At 41.6% G+C, this 18,025-nt stretch overlaps 2 protein-coding genes across 2 annotated transcripts; both read right to left on the reverse strand.

Moving 5' to 3' along the window:
- Positions 1-1,720: 1,720 nt before the first annotated feature.
- On the reverse strand, positions 1,721-8,218 carry LOC128886269 (uncharacterized). The gene is made up of 4 exons (XM_054140980.1): positions 8,060-8,218; positions 7,056-7,231; positions 3,128-3,244; positions 1,721-1,997 (listed from the first exon to the last, which is right to left on the reverse strand). Exons 1-4 carry the CDS (start codon positions 8,216-8,218, stop codon positions 1,889-1,891), a joined length of 561 nt encoding a protein of 186 aa, XP_053996955.1. The 3' UTR covers positions 1,721-1,888.
- A 3,654-nt stretch (positions 8,219-11,872) lies between these two features.
- Positions 11,873-16,095, reverse strand: LOC128886270 (uncharacterized). Its single transcript, XM_054140981.1, has 4 exons — positions 15,952-16,095; positions 15,472-15,644; positions 12,916-13,032; positions 11,873-11,999 (listed from the first exon to the last, which is right to left on the reverse strand). The coding sequence occupies exons 1-4, from the start codon at positions 16,093-16,095 to the stop codon at positions 11,873-11,875; spliced, it is 561 nt and encodes a 186-aa protein (XP_053996956.1).
- Positions 16,096-18,025: the final 1,930 nt, after the last annotated feature.

Consider the following 18,025-nt stretch of genomic DNA (forward strand, 5'->3'; position numbering starts at 1 on the left):
TCACGAAATACTGCAATATTTTCTATTTGGTGTTGTTATCAAAACTGACTCTTATAGGATGGTCATTCACGATGTCTTTCAATTTTTATATATTTTTCCAATGTCGATTTCTTTACCATACCATAACTTAAAATTATATTCTTTTTCATCCACTTGACTCCGGTACCTTTTTCGTCTAAAATTGTCTTTACTTCCATTTCTGTGCTTCCTACCCCTACGCACTCTTTTATTAAACATAGAACCACTGATTATTTCAGCAATAAAAAGGTCTAAGGACCTCCTCGTAAAAAAGTAAATAAATAACTTTCTTTCTTGGAATCTCCAAGTTCGATTGTTCAAATTTCTAAACTTTTATTAATTTTTTCTTCCATAAAAGGAGAGGGTCCCTCTGTAGCAATTCCTTCAGAATCCATTGAGTCTAGATCCGTTCCTGCATCAACCACTCTTCGCCACACCCTGTTCCTCTTTTCTTTCTCCCCTTACAACCGAAGACATCGCTGGATAGTCGCTCGCGATGAGTCGAGAGAGATTTATTGAACGTCCCAGAGACGAACTGATTTCGCTCGTCCGATCTGGCCCGATGGCCCTTAATTAAACGGGTCGCTGCATTTTAAACGGGGACAGGGAATTTCCGAAATTACGGCTGGGCAATACTTTCCCGAATAAATGAATGCTTGATGTCCTGGGTAAAGCGAGTCGTTTCGTGGAAACCAACTGTAATCCCAACCGGAAACTTTGACGCGTGAATTATGGCGTAATAGTGATATTTTTGTGACGTTTCTCCTCGAAAAATGAAACAGGTTCGTTCGTTTCCTCGAATCTATATATATACAGCTTGTTTATATCAATACTGCATACGTTAAAGTTTAATAAACTCGTCGAAAAGCGGTCGTTTAGCAAGACAAACTTCCTGGACCTCAGATTTGTAAATAAAACATGTTTGTTCGATATACTGTTTATATTTGGCTTGGAGTGTAGATTGGCATTGTTGATTTTCATTTATTGAATTTTCATATACAGTAGTAGTTTTGAATAATCGAATAACGACGACGAAGTGGCAGTTATTAAATGACAAGTGATATTTGGTAACTGTCAACTGGATGAATGCTTAAAATTAACTGTTGATTGTGCCAATTTTCAAAATTGCCAAACGACGAGACTGTCAACTGTAGAGCAACGTCTGACTAGTACTCACCTCAGCACCGAAAAAAATATAACATTACCGAATCGTCTCGCGCAAATGTAGACTCGCGAAGCGGTTTCCGAGAATACGACGTTCGTGTGCCGTGATCTGGTAATCGACGTCGGTCGTGCCGCGTTAATGATGCGCGATGCAAACACAAGCTCCCAGCTGACGTTCTCAAAGGGTGAATTGCATTACAGCGTGTGCACGTACAAACAACAGAAGGCGAAATACGCGTTGCCGCGACCAAAATACACGCTACAGCACGCAATCCCCGGAAGGATGCACCTTCGGAGGCTCACCGTGTATTATCCCAGCAACTACGCGATATTATTGTAAGACTAATGAATCCATTGATAGTGTTTACTCTATAGATGACGCAACGCCCATAGGCGTGGCTGTGTTTATTTATTAACTAAACGTGAATAACCCATTGATTACAGTAACATAAGTCGATGGTGATGTTTCGAAAGGGGAGTATTTTATTGTTGCACGATAGACAAAACTAGTTACATGATTTTCAATTGCCAGAAAATAATATTTTATTTTAGTTATCTTTCACGTATATTTTTACAAGGACCCAGAAACATCTCCCTAGGGAATAATAGACAAATGTTCACCCTCATTCGAGTTTTCGAAAGGTTTTCGCTGCACACTGTGATTCTTATTGTTCATTTGGAAAATTAAGAATAAGGACCCCATCTCCTAGAAGACGTCTGGACACCTGTCTTCCATTTCGTCGCACTTCTCTTGCTGGAAGTAAGCTCTCTCGTACTCGGTCACGGTATCCGTGTCGTCGAAATTGCCAGGCAATCTGAAGCATGAAACAAAATAGCGAAACATTTATAAAGGAACAAGAAACGGTATCTACGTATTAAAATAAAATTTGGATTAATAGGTTGCTCGTGAACAATCGTAGGTTTGGAAAATTTAGAAAAAATTCTCGAAGATCAGAATCCTATTCGCTTTTCAAAGAATATGGGCGCTTTTTATTCAGCAGGTGAAGTCTAATGATTTAATTAGCAGAGGAGATAGTTTATCGAGTCAATTTTCCAGCGTGAAACTCGGGGGTGGAAACGAAATGAAAGACTGAATTTTAAGCGAGGCAGCACCCTCTTAAATTCTCATCGCTCTTTCACCAAGTTTCTCTGCTAGGAGCGATCGCTCGAAGTACCTAAAAATACGCCGAACACTCGATCGGGTTGCTCGCGATTCACCAGCGTTATTAATTATCGAAGCCTCCCTCTCGGAGGGCGCCCTTCAACTTTACTTGCCAGCGAACAATAGCTCCGTTTCCTTTCGCGTTACGCGAAATGCTAACTCCGCGGGCTCTTCGAGCGTCGTTGGGAAAACTTCCTGGGCTGGTTATTAAAATAGAGGGAAAAGTTGTCGAAGGGATTCCCGCGGACGTAGCAGACCGACGACGCTAAGCGTCACGGCGTATGTCATGAATAAATTCAACGCGTTATCGAGAAAGTGTAACGCGCCTCGACTCTGCCAACTACTTCGAGCTACGAGGGGGGACGCGACGATACTTTTATGACAGCTGTACCCGTCGACGTTGCATCCACTTTGCTTCTTTTCCTTCCATCATCTTTTTCGTATTTCTATCGACCGTGATACGACGCAATCTCAAATCTTGGGTCTCCTATAGTTGAAGCAAAATCAAGTGGCCGCTCGTGGTCACGGGGTTGGGGCATCCCCATCATGGAGTCCCGTCTAACCCCCTGTACATTTTCACTCTCTCCCTATTATTCTTTCATCAAACAAAAATTCCAACCTACCAATCCAAATTCTAAATACTATACCTCAATAATCTCCAGGCAACTACTAAATACTCTAATCCAAGATACACCTTACAGACTAAACCTGAGTTTCCCCCCGTTGCAAACGAGGTCCTAACCGAGGGAAACAATTACCAGCTCTAGGTTTCGTTACACTCACGTGAACACGACGTGGAGAATTTCCTCGAAGAAGGTGGCTCTGCCAATCTCCGTTCGACTTCTGGCGGCCGCCGTGCAGATTGCCTTGAGTACGCAGCCCCTTCCGTCCTTGCCCTGACTTCGCAAGAGAATACGTTAGTTAGTGGGGCGGTGTGCGGGGATCGTTTATCACTATCATTCTCGTTATCGTCGTCAGGCTGTTCGTGAGTCAGCGGTCTATTCATTAAGTTCGCGATAATAGCGTCGAGCGTTGATACCGGCGAGTGGTTCGGTGTAAACCGACGAAGGTTTACAAGGACCCTCTCCGCCCTTTCCAGCGGAGCCCCGTCTCCTACGCCCCCGCACGGTTACCCCCGGAGCGAAACACCGGCAATTATAGAGCACGATGCTCCGCTATCGGGATTGGAATAATGCAGTTGCCGTGTTTCATCGCGGAAACGGAAATCCGCACCGCGATCATGCCAGACACGCTCGAAGGGAACACGAAAACTTTTTCTTTCTATGGACGTGGAGACCTTGTAATTGGTACGAGGGAAACTGTGAACACAGGATTGATATTTAGTTTTATTTTAAGTTATGTTTTATTCGAGTCACCTTTAGGGTGATCGAAAATTAGGAAGATGTAGGCGTGAGGTTGAGGTTGATTAATTAAAGATTACGAGCTTGTAAATGTAGGATCAGAGTTATTACTTTAGAAAGTGGCTTTTGTTTGAGTCATCTTCAAAATAATTGAGAAATATAATATCGTGATCATAATTTGAAAAAGTTGTTTCTCATTCGAGTTATCTTCGTATTGATTTAAAATTATCAATCTGTAGATATGAGAATAACATTATAATCTTGGATTATTATGTCAAGTAACTGTATAGAATATTACGAATCGATCGGCTATTTTGTCTCAACTAGAAAAGGCTTTACAATCTAAAGACCCTGCGCACTATTCGCATCGAATAAATAAGAGGAGCGAGGGCGATCACTCGAGTACTGCCTAATACATTAATACATTATTTTATTTGTTCTTCCGTCGAGAAGAGACGCGCATCGCTGATTCACGGTATCCTCGACAATTTACAGAACGAACGCAGCCCGTGGAATTTCGAACGGGTAAAAAAATCGGCGCGGGACGTCGTCGATAGCGAACAAGCGGGCACGAAACGGTAAAGATTAATTCCGACTGCCATTTATCGGCGCTGCTCGAATTCCGATGCAGCAATTTGACAAATGGTTACCAATATCGGGTAATCGATGATATTTATGCAAGCAGTATGCAATGCCCGCTCGCACACGGGCCGCGCAGAATGGCTGTTTTAATCGATCGATAACGCCTCCTTTCGAGTAATGCATTCGAGTAACGCAACCCTTCGGGCATCGAGAGAAATCTCCCTCATTTGTCAATACTCGAACGGTCCCGGATGCTTCTTGCACAGTTTAATGTTCCGTGTACAGTGTGCTTCAAAACGACAGAGCAGCCCTCCCAGTGCCCGTTCAAACCCTTGCTGTCCCGTGTCGGGGTGGGCTCGACGTTGCATTTCGTCGATCTCCAGGATCTCCGTTTTACCAGGTGTGGATTAAATGACTTTACAGTCTTTACAGGAAAAGAAGAACGAGTGACAGGAAAAATAATTTTCTTAATAAAAGTGCGAATCTTAAGAATAACAATTTTCCTATAACAATTCAGACTTAACCTATTCACGCTTTTGGCCACATATGCGGACGTTTAGTTTTTTTATTATTATATTTACTGTCAATAATAAAAAGGACAGAAATGTAGTAATCATACAAAAAAACTGTCCCTGAAGAGGTTTAATTCGTTTAACTCAAACCTGATATTAGTTTGAATTTCAGAGGGATCTCGAATGATCCAAGAATTTATTCAAGAATTGCTCCGATCGAGATTCACACCAATACCTTCCACAAATAGCACTATTCCTTTTCCATAAAGACTTTAAATTCGTTTAAATAAGACCTGGTGAAGAGGAGATTCAGAGGGGTCTCAAATGACCCAAGCAGAATCGAAGCGAATTAATAGCCATTGGTTCAGGTGAACGAGTCAGGAGGCGATCGAGAGAATAAAATCGATCGAACGTTTTCCCACCTTTCAGCCACGAGATCGCTTTCTCCTGGCTTCTCTTCGCGCGAAGAACGAAAGCTGCTGGACGAAACAAAAGCCCCCGCTGGTTGAACTCGGGCGTTTCACTCGCCGCTGTAAACCGAAACCTAACCCAGGCGCGACGAAAGGGCAGAGGCTTTTCACGGATTCCCCGCGATTGTGCGGTCTGAATCGAGTCCAGCGATAAACCAGCCCCTTTCGTCTGTTTCGAGTGTCGTTTCGAGATTTTCGGAAGGGCCAAACCAAAACCCACCAAAGAGACTTGCTTTCTTTCATTCGAGAATAATGATTTCTTCTATGAATTTAAACGCGGATTATTTACAAAAATTTAAATAACTTTTTACTGGAGTTTGATTTGAGATGTTTGACGAAGGATGAGAAGGCAGTGTTATCGTAAATTAAAAATAGTACAGATTATGTTGGCATACAGCACTAGTGTTAAACAGATTGAGATATGTGCAAACGCCTTTCATAAATAATGTACACTTCGCAGTATAACGATTTGTATAGACAAGTAGCTACACTCTGAATTTCAAAATAAAATTCACGTTATATCTTGCTGCGTGTACCTACCACTCAACGGACAAAGAACGTTAATCTCTTCGAATTGTCCAAAACCAATCAATTTACACAGAAAATAGTATCCAAGTCCACGTGTATTGCAAAGTACAACAAGCTTTAAGGGATGAGGAGTCGCTGTCCTAAACAGAGGTCAACCGATTTCGTGTTTGCTCAAAGGGCGAAGGGCCACTTAACCGTCAGGGCCTCTCATTGTCGTTTTCGACGATTATCCGTCGCGAATCGTTAGAAGTGGCCGTTGGAGGACGCGGGCCGCTCTATCGACGATAAAAATTCGAGACCTGCTGGTTGTTTTGCATCTGACAGAGGCCTCTTCACCACGCCCCACCCCACCGAAAAATCAAGAGCCCCTTGGGGAGGAACAATGCCTTTCGAAGTGTACTCGACGCGGACTTTCTTTGCCAGCGAGACAATACTCTGCTGCCGTGTAAACCGTTGCGTGGGTGGTTTGAACGGTTCGCTGTGGGAGGAAAATAGCCAACCGCGAACAAGGGGGCACCTCAAAGGGAACTTGAACCCTAAACAAACCCTTAATGAGTTTAACCTACTTAATTATGGGCAGATTTTCTGTTCCATTTATTCACTTGTTGAATGGATAAAGATCCATTATTGTACGTAAGCTGTACCATTAGCGCAGAGCGTGCGAATATAAGAGATAATAGTGATAACAGCGATCGCATAAGAGTATTAGTGGAAAAGAGGGACGAAATTAAAGAGGAGAACAAACGTAGGCAAGGGAATTTCTTTAGAGAAGAGAAGATTTAGGAAGAATTTCTATTGATTTTTAAATTGTATAGTTCTCTAGAATTATCACTATGATTAAATTTCAATTTCGTCTACTGTGAGGATCTTTTATACGTAAGGGAAAACAGAAAACGGTATGGATACGCAATTAAAAGACAAACGGTGGATAACAGGTACATGGCAAGTATAGAAAATCGATAGAGCACAGTAAGACGAGGATTAAAATTAGTCTATGTGTTATTTATTTATGTCGCGTTTAAAATTATACCCGTGTTCGAAGAGAAGACAACGTCGTCGCAGAGATCATTAGCATTATCCAACATCCTGGTTGTTAATTAATAATTACAGATCGAGTAATCGCAATAAAATAGGAATTCATTAAAATTTTGAGATGTCATGGCGAAGTGTTCTCAATTCAATTGTTAAGGGTTGCCTCGTTATTGCTAGAAATATCAACGAATCGTCTATGTCAAAGTTCTTATCGAAATTTACTCACGTTCCCAGCAACAGCTCTATCTTGCTATACAGTTCTCTTCTGCTTCTACGGTTATAGTCTTTGTATTTTGAGAACATGCTCTCGCTAGGCAACTCCCAAGCTTGGCCAGCGGTGATTCCAATCGTGTAGTCTCCGGATGGCTTTGCATAAGTGTTCATGGTCAAACAGTACACCAGCTGGACCACCAAAACGAATCAAATTGAATGGGGGCTATCTCCAGTGAGTCGCACGATTAGACATGATTACTTGTCAAATTACTTTTGACAGGAAAAACATAAGATCAAGTTCCCCGTTGATTTTGTTCATAATACGTCGCATGATTCTGCGGCTAATCGCAATATACCGTTGGTCGTCGTCTCCTCTAGAATTAAAATTTCTCGAACCGGTTAATAATTAATTTTAGCCAGTTACCGACGTTCGTCTACGGCGATACGAAGTCCCCGTACCGTTTAAATTTTCTATACCAGCGTTTTCAATGACGAAGTGGTCTCCCGCGCGAAACGACGCCACCGCTTCGAGCCGTGTCGGCTATTAGAAATTATTAAGGTACCGTTTACAGCGGAAGTTCCCTCGAACTTGCGGCATCGAAGCACCTCGAGAACACCGCGGTGTAACGTAACAAACAAGTTTTTTACGATATAAGCGAAGCCAAGGGAAAATATGGAACTGAGAGGCTTGTTTCGGATATAAAAATTTACTCAAGTGGAGTACCTGATCTGTTTCCTACCCGAGACCCTGTAGATCTTATCTTTTTATTTTGCACTCAATTTGTCTACCGCGTAGGATAGAATTTGTATTATTAGCCGTACAATCTATGAAATATATGGTAGAAGAATTAATATCTGACGACGATTAAATATTGAGACGATAAATTAAGAATCCCAAATAGTCTGTCGATGATTATGCTTCTAAATTTAAGCAATGAACTAAATTTTGAAAGGATTCACTGAACACAGTGTACGTTTGAGGAAGTTTGAAGAATTTGATCAGAATTTTTGACTCACTTGAACGTTGCTTCCTTGCGGAAAGACCAGGTACTTCGTCTCGAAATCACGTTTGGACCGTCCCACGGTGTCATTCGTCGATTTCGTGGGGGTTATCGCATCGGATGGACAGAAGAGTTCGATTGCCAGAACGAGGAACAACGGACTCACCGCCAGCATCCCGTTTAACTTGCTCGAATTGCTTCGGTCAACGGAGAGGATTTGTGGGGGCCAGTCAGTTTACCTGACCGGAGACGCTAAGTGATAGGAACTGGCGGATGATATAATAACAGGTAACGGTGGTTGTAACGTTTCGAACCGTTTAGCGAGGAGTTTATGGCTGAATCGTTAAGCTACTTCGAATTAGTCGTTAAACCGCAAGTGCAAATTGCAGGTAACTTTTAACCATCGATATGAATTTTTTTTATATAAACAACAGTTAGTCAATAATTTATTAATAGGAATAATTTATTCCTTCAACTATGGAATCATTTTGACAAATTGTGTTTGAGAAAGTAAGTTGATGTAAGAAAAATTAAGAGTAGCATAGGAGATATAATCTCTTAATAAATAAATAATTAATTCTTCGAACTAAGAAAAATTTAAAAAAGTGTTGAATGAAAAATGGCTCCTAACAAATGTAATCATGTTAATATTAATGTCTCATTCCCATCGAATATATTGTCTCTTAGAACTCTGAAAAAGATCGCCGAGAAGAAGTGCACTTTATATGTTTGGCTCGATATTAATCACGGCGCAATTGAAAAGTAATGTCTCGACTTTTCGAGCAACCGCGAGCCTCGAGGAACACGAGAGAGCCGTGTATTGCTCCTGGCAGATGAATTATTAGAAACATCGTGGCGAAGCTTGAGCGTTTAGACTCGTATGGAAAAATTGCTGCATTTATCACGGCACGCTGGCACGAAAGTGGATCCACTTAACGAAAGATTAATCTTTATCAGCCGTTATCGTTCGCAGATCTAATCTTGCAAAAACTAGCAGCTCGTTGAAACTTTCATAAAATCGAGAAACCCGGAACTCCACTTAAAAGCATGCTCGGATGCAGCAATAAAACAATGCCGGTTCGAAAGACCATTAATTTCGTCGAACTCGGCATTCCAATCTTCGCGAGTCATTCGCCTCGGTGCGCGTAATACTTGCTTGAGAAAGGAGACAATGGGATAAATCTTTCTTTTGTTGTTGCAAAATTACTCGAGTAAACATTCTATTCTAAATTCATTTTTAATGCGTTTTAATTCCTCTTTGGAATATATAATATTATAATAATAAATCTTTTTTCAAATCTTCGAAACATATTCACGTTTCGACTTACATTTCAATAAAATTCATTTTATGTGTACCATCTACAAGGTGCTCTACAATGTAAATAAAAACGTAAACGTATTCTAGAGATTCCAAACCAATATTTTTCACTACATCTGGGAAATAAAGCTTCCCTTTTTATTCAAACTACCATAAACAATAAATTTAACCCACTAACAATTTTTCCCGCTATCTAATAAAACTGTACGCAAAATATGAGTTTAGTAAGAACTCTATCATAGTGAAATTCAAAGTGACTGGACCAGGTTCCAAAAGTCAAAGGGTCGCGCGACCTACTTTCCCCGATGTTTCAAATTGGTAGAGGCACCTTTTAAATATTAATCGACACCCTTTTGCAAAGCGTGGCCCGTCGAATAAATTAAGGGAAATACATTTTTGCGATATCGTCCAACGTGGGATTGATACGATAGCAAGAGAGCCGCGGATCATTGTCCTCGGCTTGCCAAGTAATTAGAATTAGAATGATGGGATCATCGGTCTCGTTCGCTAGTGGCAGTGAAATTTTACGACGAGCCTCGCGACGATCGCCGGTCGGGCGAAAATATAATTGGAACGTTCGCCGTTGTAAAAAACGGAATTGCGGATTTTTTACCAGAGGCGATAAATTTTCGCTCTCCCTCTCAGTCTCCCTCTATGGCGATCGAAATTTAACATAGATCGAGTCGTCTTTCATTTTACACGGAAAATCATTTCACCACAGTCCATTCTTTTTATTCGACATTTTATTAGGAGAATTTTGCTCGTATCCCATTATTACAACACTCAAATTATTTCGTCTGTATTAATAAAATTTCAAAACACTTAAAAGAACCTTACAGATGATCGATGTCCCTTTAACCAATCTAATTTCACCCCAAGTAATTAAAACCGGTGAAAACAATATTACCATTTTCTCAACCTACTGCAACTGCCAACAGACGGCTTTTATTCCCCTCGCCTCGCCGCCATCAGAACCCTAGAAAAAAAATCGTGGCGTCGTTTCTCAATTCTCCGCAGTTTTACATAAAAATTCACGCACCGACGGCGTTGATTCTCATCAACGTCTTTTTTAAATACAATTTCTCGCGTGCTTTCCGGCCGTTGGGATGCTTTTTTCTCCGCTGCTTTACCGAAAGCGACGGATTATGGTCTGTTCAAACTCCATTTCGGCCGGAGTTCGTCGGACCGTGCGTTAGTATATTAATAACAACGTTGCGAGTGTGTTTAGCGTAATGCTCGCTGGTTAAATATTGGACATTTAAATAACGACGCCGACGTTTTTTCCTTCACCCAACCCCTCGCCGACCGTAGCTGGTTTACAAGAGGGGCTGGGGCACCGGCATTCGGCCGCGGCACTCTGCCGAAATGAACTATAAATTCCCCGGCACTTGGTTGACCATTTTGTTAATGCAAAATGAATTACGCGCCGCCGCCGTTGTGGTGCTGTGACAGCCTGTGAAATATACCCGCTGAAAGGTCGCACGCGAAATCTTCGCAATTCGCTGGTGAAAACTCGAATTGAAAATTTAAAGGCTTCGAAGAATCCCTGAAAAGTTTGATTTTATTTTAAACATTTGGACAAATTTTCTTCATTTATTCGATTTCCGTTCGATTTCCTTTACCGTTCTTATTTATTTGTCTTTGACGTGCACTGATGATTATACGGATAGATTAGCTACATTTTTAAAATAACATGTCTCTCTCTCTCAGTTTTCCTTTTAATCTACGTATCAAAATCGTTACGGGTAGTTTGTGTGCTTACATCGAGGTAAGATTCCGTCCTTATATTAACGGGTTACTGTATCCACATTTTTCGAGTTGACTAATCAACTTTCGACCTCGTCCCTTAGTCAACGCATAAAAATTGTTAAAGATATTTCGTGTGCTTATATCGAACAATCCTCCCTTACATAGAAGGAAACCCTTAATAATCCCAAAACTTCAGACGCATCCAAGATTACAGATGTCTATCAAAACACTCAACCCCCAATATACAATAATTCCTGCAACATGTCCAATCCATATAACCTTCTTTGTCTTCTAGAATCATCTCGATCAACGCACAGAGCCATTTTGGAGTCGGATCCGATTCGGCCAGCTTGTGCCCAGTTCAAAAGGCGCTCTCGAGGATCGTAAAGTCGCCTTGTTAGAGACTTTTAATACCGTCGACTAAAGAACTCGTTTGGCGCGATTTACTCGGCGGCTGGGCAAACAGTTGCGAGCAAGCGAGGTCCACCGCAGTTTACGCTTTCGTTGTAACAAATGTATCCGCGCGATGATCCCGCGCGCAACTTGGCAACGGTTGGCCGCGCGTTCCGCTGGACCAGAAGATTATGCGGGGTCGGGGGGTTGGTGGGGAGGTGGGGGCAGGTTGAAAGATCGCCAGAGTTCGGGCGAGCGGCCAGGAAAACTTCAACAGCGTTTTCGTTTGGGGCGAGCAGCGGTCGACGCCGCACACGCATACGAATGTGTCGGGATTCCACGGGTCGGCTGGGTTCCTTTTGGCCAGCCTCAGAAGTCTACCTCGTAAATGGAGTGCTGGCAGGTCGGGTAGAGCTGTTCGCAATTCTCAGCAGTCCTGTGAGCGCGATCGTAGGCTCCGTCCGTCGTTCGCTCGAATCTTCCCTCCTTGGGCAGGCTGTTAGATGAAAAGCGAAATTCACGGTTATTGCTTCAAAAATTTGTTCGGTATCGACATCTATGTTGTAGTGTGAGTTAAAATAGTAGGGGGGGGGGGCTAAGTCATCAGTTCGATGATTTCTTTATTTTGCGAGAAGTAGAGCCTCTGTTCTATGGACCCTCGAAGAAACGAAGCAAGTCGAAGTTTAAGGTATTCTCTGTCTCGTTTTAGATCTCACTTCAAGTTCAAATGTTTTGTAGTTACCAATATTAGTTACTTTGATTTGTTTAATGTTTGATAAGCAATTGTTGAACACAATGGGGGGCTTGAATGATTCATCGAACACGAGTCTCTCACACGTAATTTAATCGTTTCGGTTGAATAACACAATTAATTGTTTACACGGTGATCAGCCAGACATATTAGTTTCACAGTCTCCACATTGACTAATTGCTTGAATTAGTTAATAGAGACTGCTTCGCTGTAGCATATCGTTCGTCATTCAAACAGCGAATACAGGTGTTATACTTGAGGCAGGTAGTATCGATCGTTCGTAATCATTTATTGTTAGTAGGATTCAATAGAGACTAGCACAGGGAAATGTTTCTTTGCCAGTTGCAGAAGTTGCAGTAGTTCAATTTATTTATTTAATTTGTAGCCTCGATTCTTCATAAAGTTGTAATATATTGTTACAAGAAGTCTAATGATTCACATTTCACAAAATGTATGTGCTATTGCAAGGTATAAATAAATGTTTGAGGCTGAAAATTAGGTAGACCTCTTAGGGGATGTTATTCGTGTTTGTCTTTAATCAATACGTCCATCTATCTATTTACCTATCGCGAATGCCTCTTCTCAACCCGAAACTTTTTCGCCGGCTAACAAAATGCGAGTGGTCGCCAGGTTCTCGAACTATATCTAAAGAAATACTCACGTAAAGATCACGTGCAACAGCTCCTGAACGAGGGTCCCTTTGCCAACCTCCGAAGGATCTCTCTGGCCAGCCTCGCAGAGCGCCCTCATCACGCAGGCTTTCCCATCCAGACCAGTCCTGTCGATCAAAGTTTATCCAAACTAATTGATTTACATTTTACAGAATAAAAGAATAAAAGAAATTCATTTATTAAAGAAGATTTCCTAATATCGTTATTTCTACGATTTGCGAAAATTTCAGCACCGCACTAGAATATTAATAATTCGTTTATGATTGGAGTAAATCTATTAAAAAAAATTCAAGTGAAGTATTCAAATGTGCACCAAAAAGCACAAAAATATTCACTACATTCTATCGTGTACTTAGTCCTAAGAAAAATCTCAAATACTCGTTCTATACCCTTGAGAAATGTCAAAATTGCCCCAGGATATTATTAATAACTACTACATCCTTGTATTAAATTACTAAAAAAAATGTATGCACCGTCCTTACAAGTGCATTAATAAGCACAAAAAGTTTTATTCGGATTCGTCCTTTATTTTTTCCTAAAAAAAAAAGAAAAAAGAGAAAAAGAAAATGGAAGCACTTCAGAACAATTACCGCTCGACTTGAGGCGCAATCACATTTAACTTTAATCGCGGATGACGCGTGGAACACGCTGTTCGTCGCTGCATCCGACCCGGAAACTTTCGCAAAGGATCTCGAGGATCCTGGGGTTGACTACGTGACGGAAGAGATCGGCGTTTCCGGTGCGCGAAATAGAGCGACAAGAGTGTCTGTCGGGGTTCTTGAGCAGGGCGTGGAATGTCAATCGAGCCTTGTGACTCCGCGTGGATTGTTAATTAAATTCTCTCGCATGTGATAGGAGCCCGCAAAAATCTTGGCCAGAGGTGTCATTAACTAGCCACAGCCTGCTCGAGCACGAATACTACGCTTTGAGGAAATTCTTTGGGCGCTTTAAAAAGAACTCCACTTGTAAACTGCGAAGGAGGTCGTTTCGTCCTGAATTTTTTATTCAAACAGTATTGACGATAGCTTTTTCCAATTTTGTGTGTTTATTTGTAGATATTCAGGAGACGTGTATTTTTTATTTCACGTATTGGAGTCTCTAGATAGGAGGCCCATTGACTTTTAAATAATTCCGCACATTATCCTCGACTTTATTTAAGATACCACGCGCCAGGACGTCTAACATGTACCTTGGATCGTGATGTAAATACAAATCGCGTGGAGAAGGTCCTTCGGAAGAAAGGGAACGCTGTATACGGGGTGATCCACTTGTCACTCGATGCCTCAATAAACATTTCACGTTAATAAAGAATATCCATCCCGGTTGACGTTTCTCTTTAATAACAATTTCTTTCGGATCCTAGTTTCCTTCTTGATGTGAAATTTTTAAATTCCTTCAATACGTATTCAATTAACTTTTTTTTTTCGATTTTCACCATATGTCACAATGAATACATAAATAATTATTTAATTTCTATAGAAGATTTCTCTCTAGCCTAGAAGATACCAATCATTTTACAGCGTTATTCTTTGTTTGCGAAATACCTATAGAAAGAAAGCAAAATAACTTTTTCGGTATTGATAAATTCGTTCTTCCGTCACGTTTCGCTAAAACCTTTTGAAAGGTTCGGGATCACCCTGTATAATGCAGCGGAATCGAACCCGGCAGTCTTCCTGTTTCGTTATTCTCACACGTTTCGCATGAAAATTCCTGCGCCTGCCGCCCATTTGCATGTGCCAGCGGGAGGGAAAAAAAAGGAGCTCCATTTGCATGTTACACGGCACGCTTCGGGACCGAATGAAAGCGAGCTTTCGCGGGGCGAAAACAAAAAGCCGCGGGTAGGCGGCGGAGAAGAGGGGCAGGGGGGGGGGATGGGAAGGCCGGGGGGAAAAGAAATTGAAATTCTTCCGTCTTCTTTGCGGTTTGACACTCTATTTCCTACATAATTTGCGCCACGAATAAGCGAAACATTGGAAGAAAGAGACGCTGATGTTTCGTTCAGCATTTTACAGGAACCTTTAGGGTGCACGCAAAGATTTCTGCTAGAAAATTGAAAACGCTGCTTTTTCGTAACAATAGTGGCATCGATAAAGAAAACTATGTCAATTGGATCGAATTGAAATAATCGACGATGCCTGTTTAAAAATGAAAATTGTGAATTTTGTTTCTTGGGGGTTAGGACTTCTTAGTATTACATAATTAAATGTTAGTTCAATGGTAGATATCATGGAAAATGGTATTGTAGTACGATAGTTTGAATTTAGTGAATCAAGTAGTGCGAGTCAATAATAAATGAGTCCGGCATAAGTAATGCATGTATTCAATCGTTAACTATATCCAGAACGATTAGTGGCTATGGAAAAGAATAATAGTAACACGTAAATGGGCAACACTTATTTTGAAACGAACAAACGAATTGAAAGTTGTATGAATTCAGTAGTAACTCGAGCTCGAAACCGCAAGACGAGGATGACAATGGAATCGCGTTTGAAATAGAGGAAAGGATAAGCTTTCAAGAGGATTTACGGACGAGTTGATCCACTTACGCTTGCAGGAAAGCTTCTATTTTCGGGAAGACGACGCTCCTGCTCTTGCGATCGAGTAATTTCGATATTTTGTCGTCGATCTTGCTCGGCAGCTCCCACGCCAAAGCGACAGTCATGCCCATCACCACGTCGTTTTCTCTGGCGTACGTTCCAACTGTCAGGCAACCGACCAGCTGACAGAAACAGAAGACACTCGATACATCCTCAAGCGATTGACACTCCGTCAATGTTCACCGAATTTCTATCGAATTTCTATCGATAGAATCTGGCACCGAAACCGTGCTCGAATTAAACAACCTCGACGCGTTGACATTTTAAAGACGGGTAGGATTTGCGAAAGGCAAAAATTGTTTCGATTTAACAAGGACCAAAATTATTATATAAGTTACGTGAAGTAGAAAGTCATGTGCAATTTGGAGACGATAAAATTGAAAGATGTAGATGTATTAGCAGGACGGTGAGATTCAGCTTGGTTTTTACCTGGACGTTGCTGCCTTCTGGGAAGATCAAGTACCTCTTGGGTCTCGATAGCGTCCTTGGCGTGTCGACAGGGTTCTGAGCCTCACAGATCATCAAGAAATCGAGGCACGCCAGGACTAAGGAGGCACGTCGGACACGCAGCATTCCTTCGACGTGGCCGCTTAATTATTCTCCACTGTCATGCATTCCGCTGACGTATCGAACGACGAACCAAAGATGGGCAATATTTTTATCCAAATAGAAAATTTGGAAAATCACTATAAATTCGACAATTGTTGATCTCTTGTTCGAATTATAGTCAGACCGTGAATCATAGAATGACAAATTTCAATTTAAACAAAAATTCGATTATCTTTAATCGAATAAATTACAAGAGTAAATTCAAGTATACAATTTCAGTCGAATAAACACTACAAATTAATTCGACTGTGTTCGACCGAATAAACGTCACGAATAAATTGCTATACGTTCCATTCGTTATTCAGAATGAAACTTTCCCTGAAAATGTCTGAAACTTTTGAGGAGATGAGGAACAAGAATCCGTGATTTAAACGCCACTGGAATGCGATTTACACTAAAGCACTGGTCCCGCCCGAAGAAGGTAGAATAGTTCCCTGGCTGAGGTAACGGTAACGAGTTGTGTTTTTCCACGGGTCTAATCAGCCACGCGACGCCTCGACAATTCGTCCTGTAAACGAAACAGCTCAGCTTACCATCTCGACTGTTTCTCCTCGTCGCCACCTCAGCCGTCCATCGAAGTCACTTTTTCGGATTTGTGGTGTCTACGAAGTCGAGCACCATCTTTCAGACGCTGTAGAAACGTGTTTACACAGACTGGGTAGAGCGTGTGCCGTTCTCGATGGAAAACTTTTCGACGACCGTTGGGTCGAGACTCTGATCTTCTGTGGTGCTGGATCCGGCGACTACGTGTACTCATTTATCATTGCTCTGAGGATTTCATGCCTTTATGGCGTACGAAATATTTTTCATGAATTAATATGACTGCAAAGCGACGAAGAAGTTTTATATTGAATTTTATATTTTTGATTTGGGCCTTTCTTTATTGAATTATATAAAGATTAAGAGCATTAATAATAGTTTTGTTCAGACCCAGTGTAAAACTTACAATAAGTCATGCTCTCATGTAGCTACAAACGTTCTTTCGTCGGTACTCGTTGGCCAAGCGACGGCCACGAAATAGGAAAGATCGAGCGATTGCACGGCGATTTGCATAGCCAGCGACCTCCTTCTTGGAAACGAGCCCCGATGTCCCCGAAATCGTTCGAGTTTTCCGTCGAAACGATTCCCAATGCCGCAAAACTGACCGAATCCCTCTCCGCCATAGCGGACGCCCACTTTGGTGATTAGCCAAGTCTGCCCCCCCAAGAATTATATGTTTGCATGCGCCGCGCTCCTCCGCAACACTTGACGATTTAGTGAACAAAAGAACGTAGGGGGTGGATCGTAAATTGTCCATCAAGTTCGCAGCAAAAGAATCGTCCGCGGGTTAAATCGTCCGATAGTTCCAGTTTCTGTCGGCAATTAAGGAACGCTGATTGGTGCGCGCCATTAAACTTCCTCGAGTTCAGTAAACCTTCTTTGGGCGCTAAAAATATACCTCTCCGAGCAAGTGGGTTGTTCGAAGAATACAAATATTCGATGGGAATTCGAGTAGGAACGTATTCGAGTCCGGAGTTGGATAGTTAGGCGAATAGTGCGTTCGATCATTTTGCCATATGCTTGTTTGGAGGAATAAGGAGCTCTTAACAAGAAACCTTCCTTATCGATAAGGTACAGTGCACTACAATACCAAAGGAGCCCTCTACCTTGCCGATAGGTCACTCTGTCTTGCTCACTGAAATTCTGCCTTACCAGTCAGGCACTCTATCTTACCAACCGTATACTCTACCTTATCGACTTCTCTCTATCCATTTAACTATTTTTAAAAAACAGAAAAAAAACACTATCAAAAAGGGAGGAAATCAGTTTCAGCACCTGTTCTCAAACTTCACTTTATTAAACAAATTTATGAAACGTTCCCCTCAACCGTTAGGCTTTCGTCGTTGCAGAAACT

This window comes from Hylaeus anthracinus, unplaced genomic scaffold (genome assembly GCF_026225885.1).
Source record: "Hylaeus anthracinus isolate JK02 unplaced genomic scaffold, UHH_iyHylAnth1.0_haploid 11982, whole genome shotgun sequence".
Classification (NCBI taxonomy): domain Eukaryota; kingdom Metazoa; phylum Arthropoda; class Insecta; order Hymenoptera; family Colletidae; genus Hylaeus; species Hylaeus anthracinus.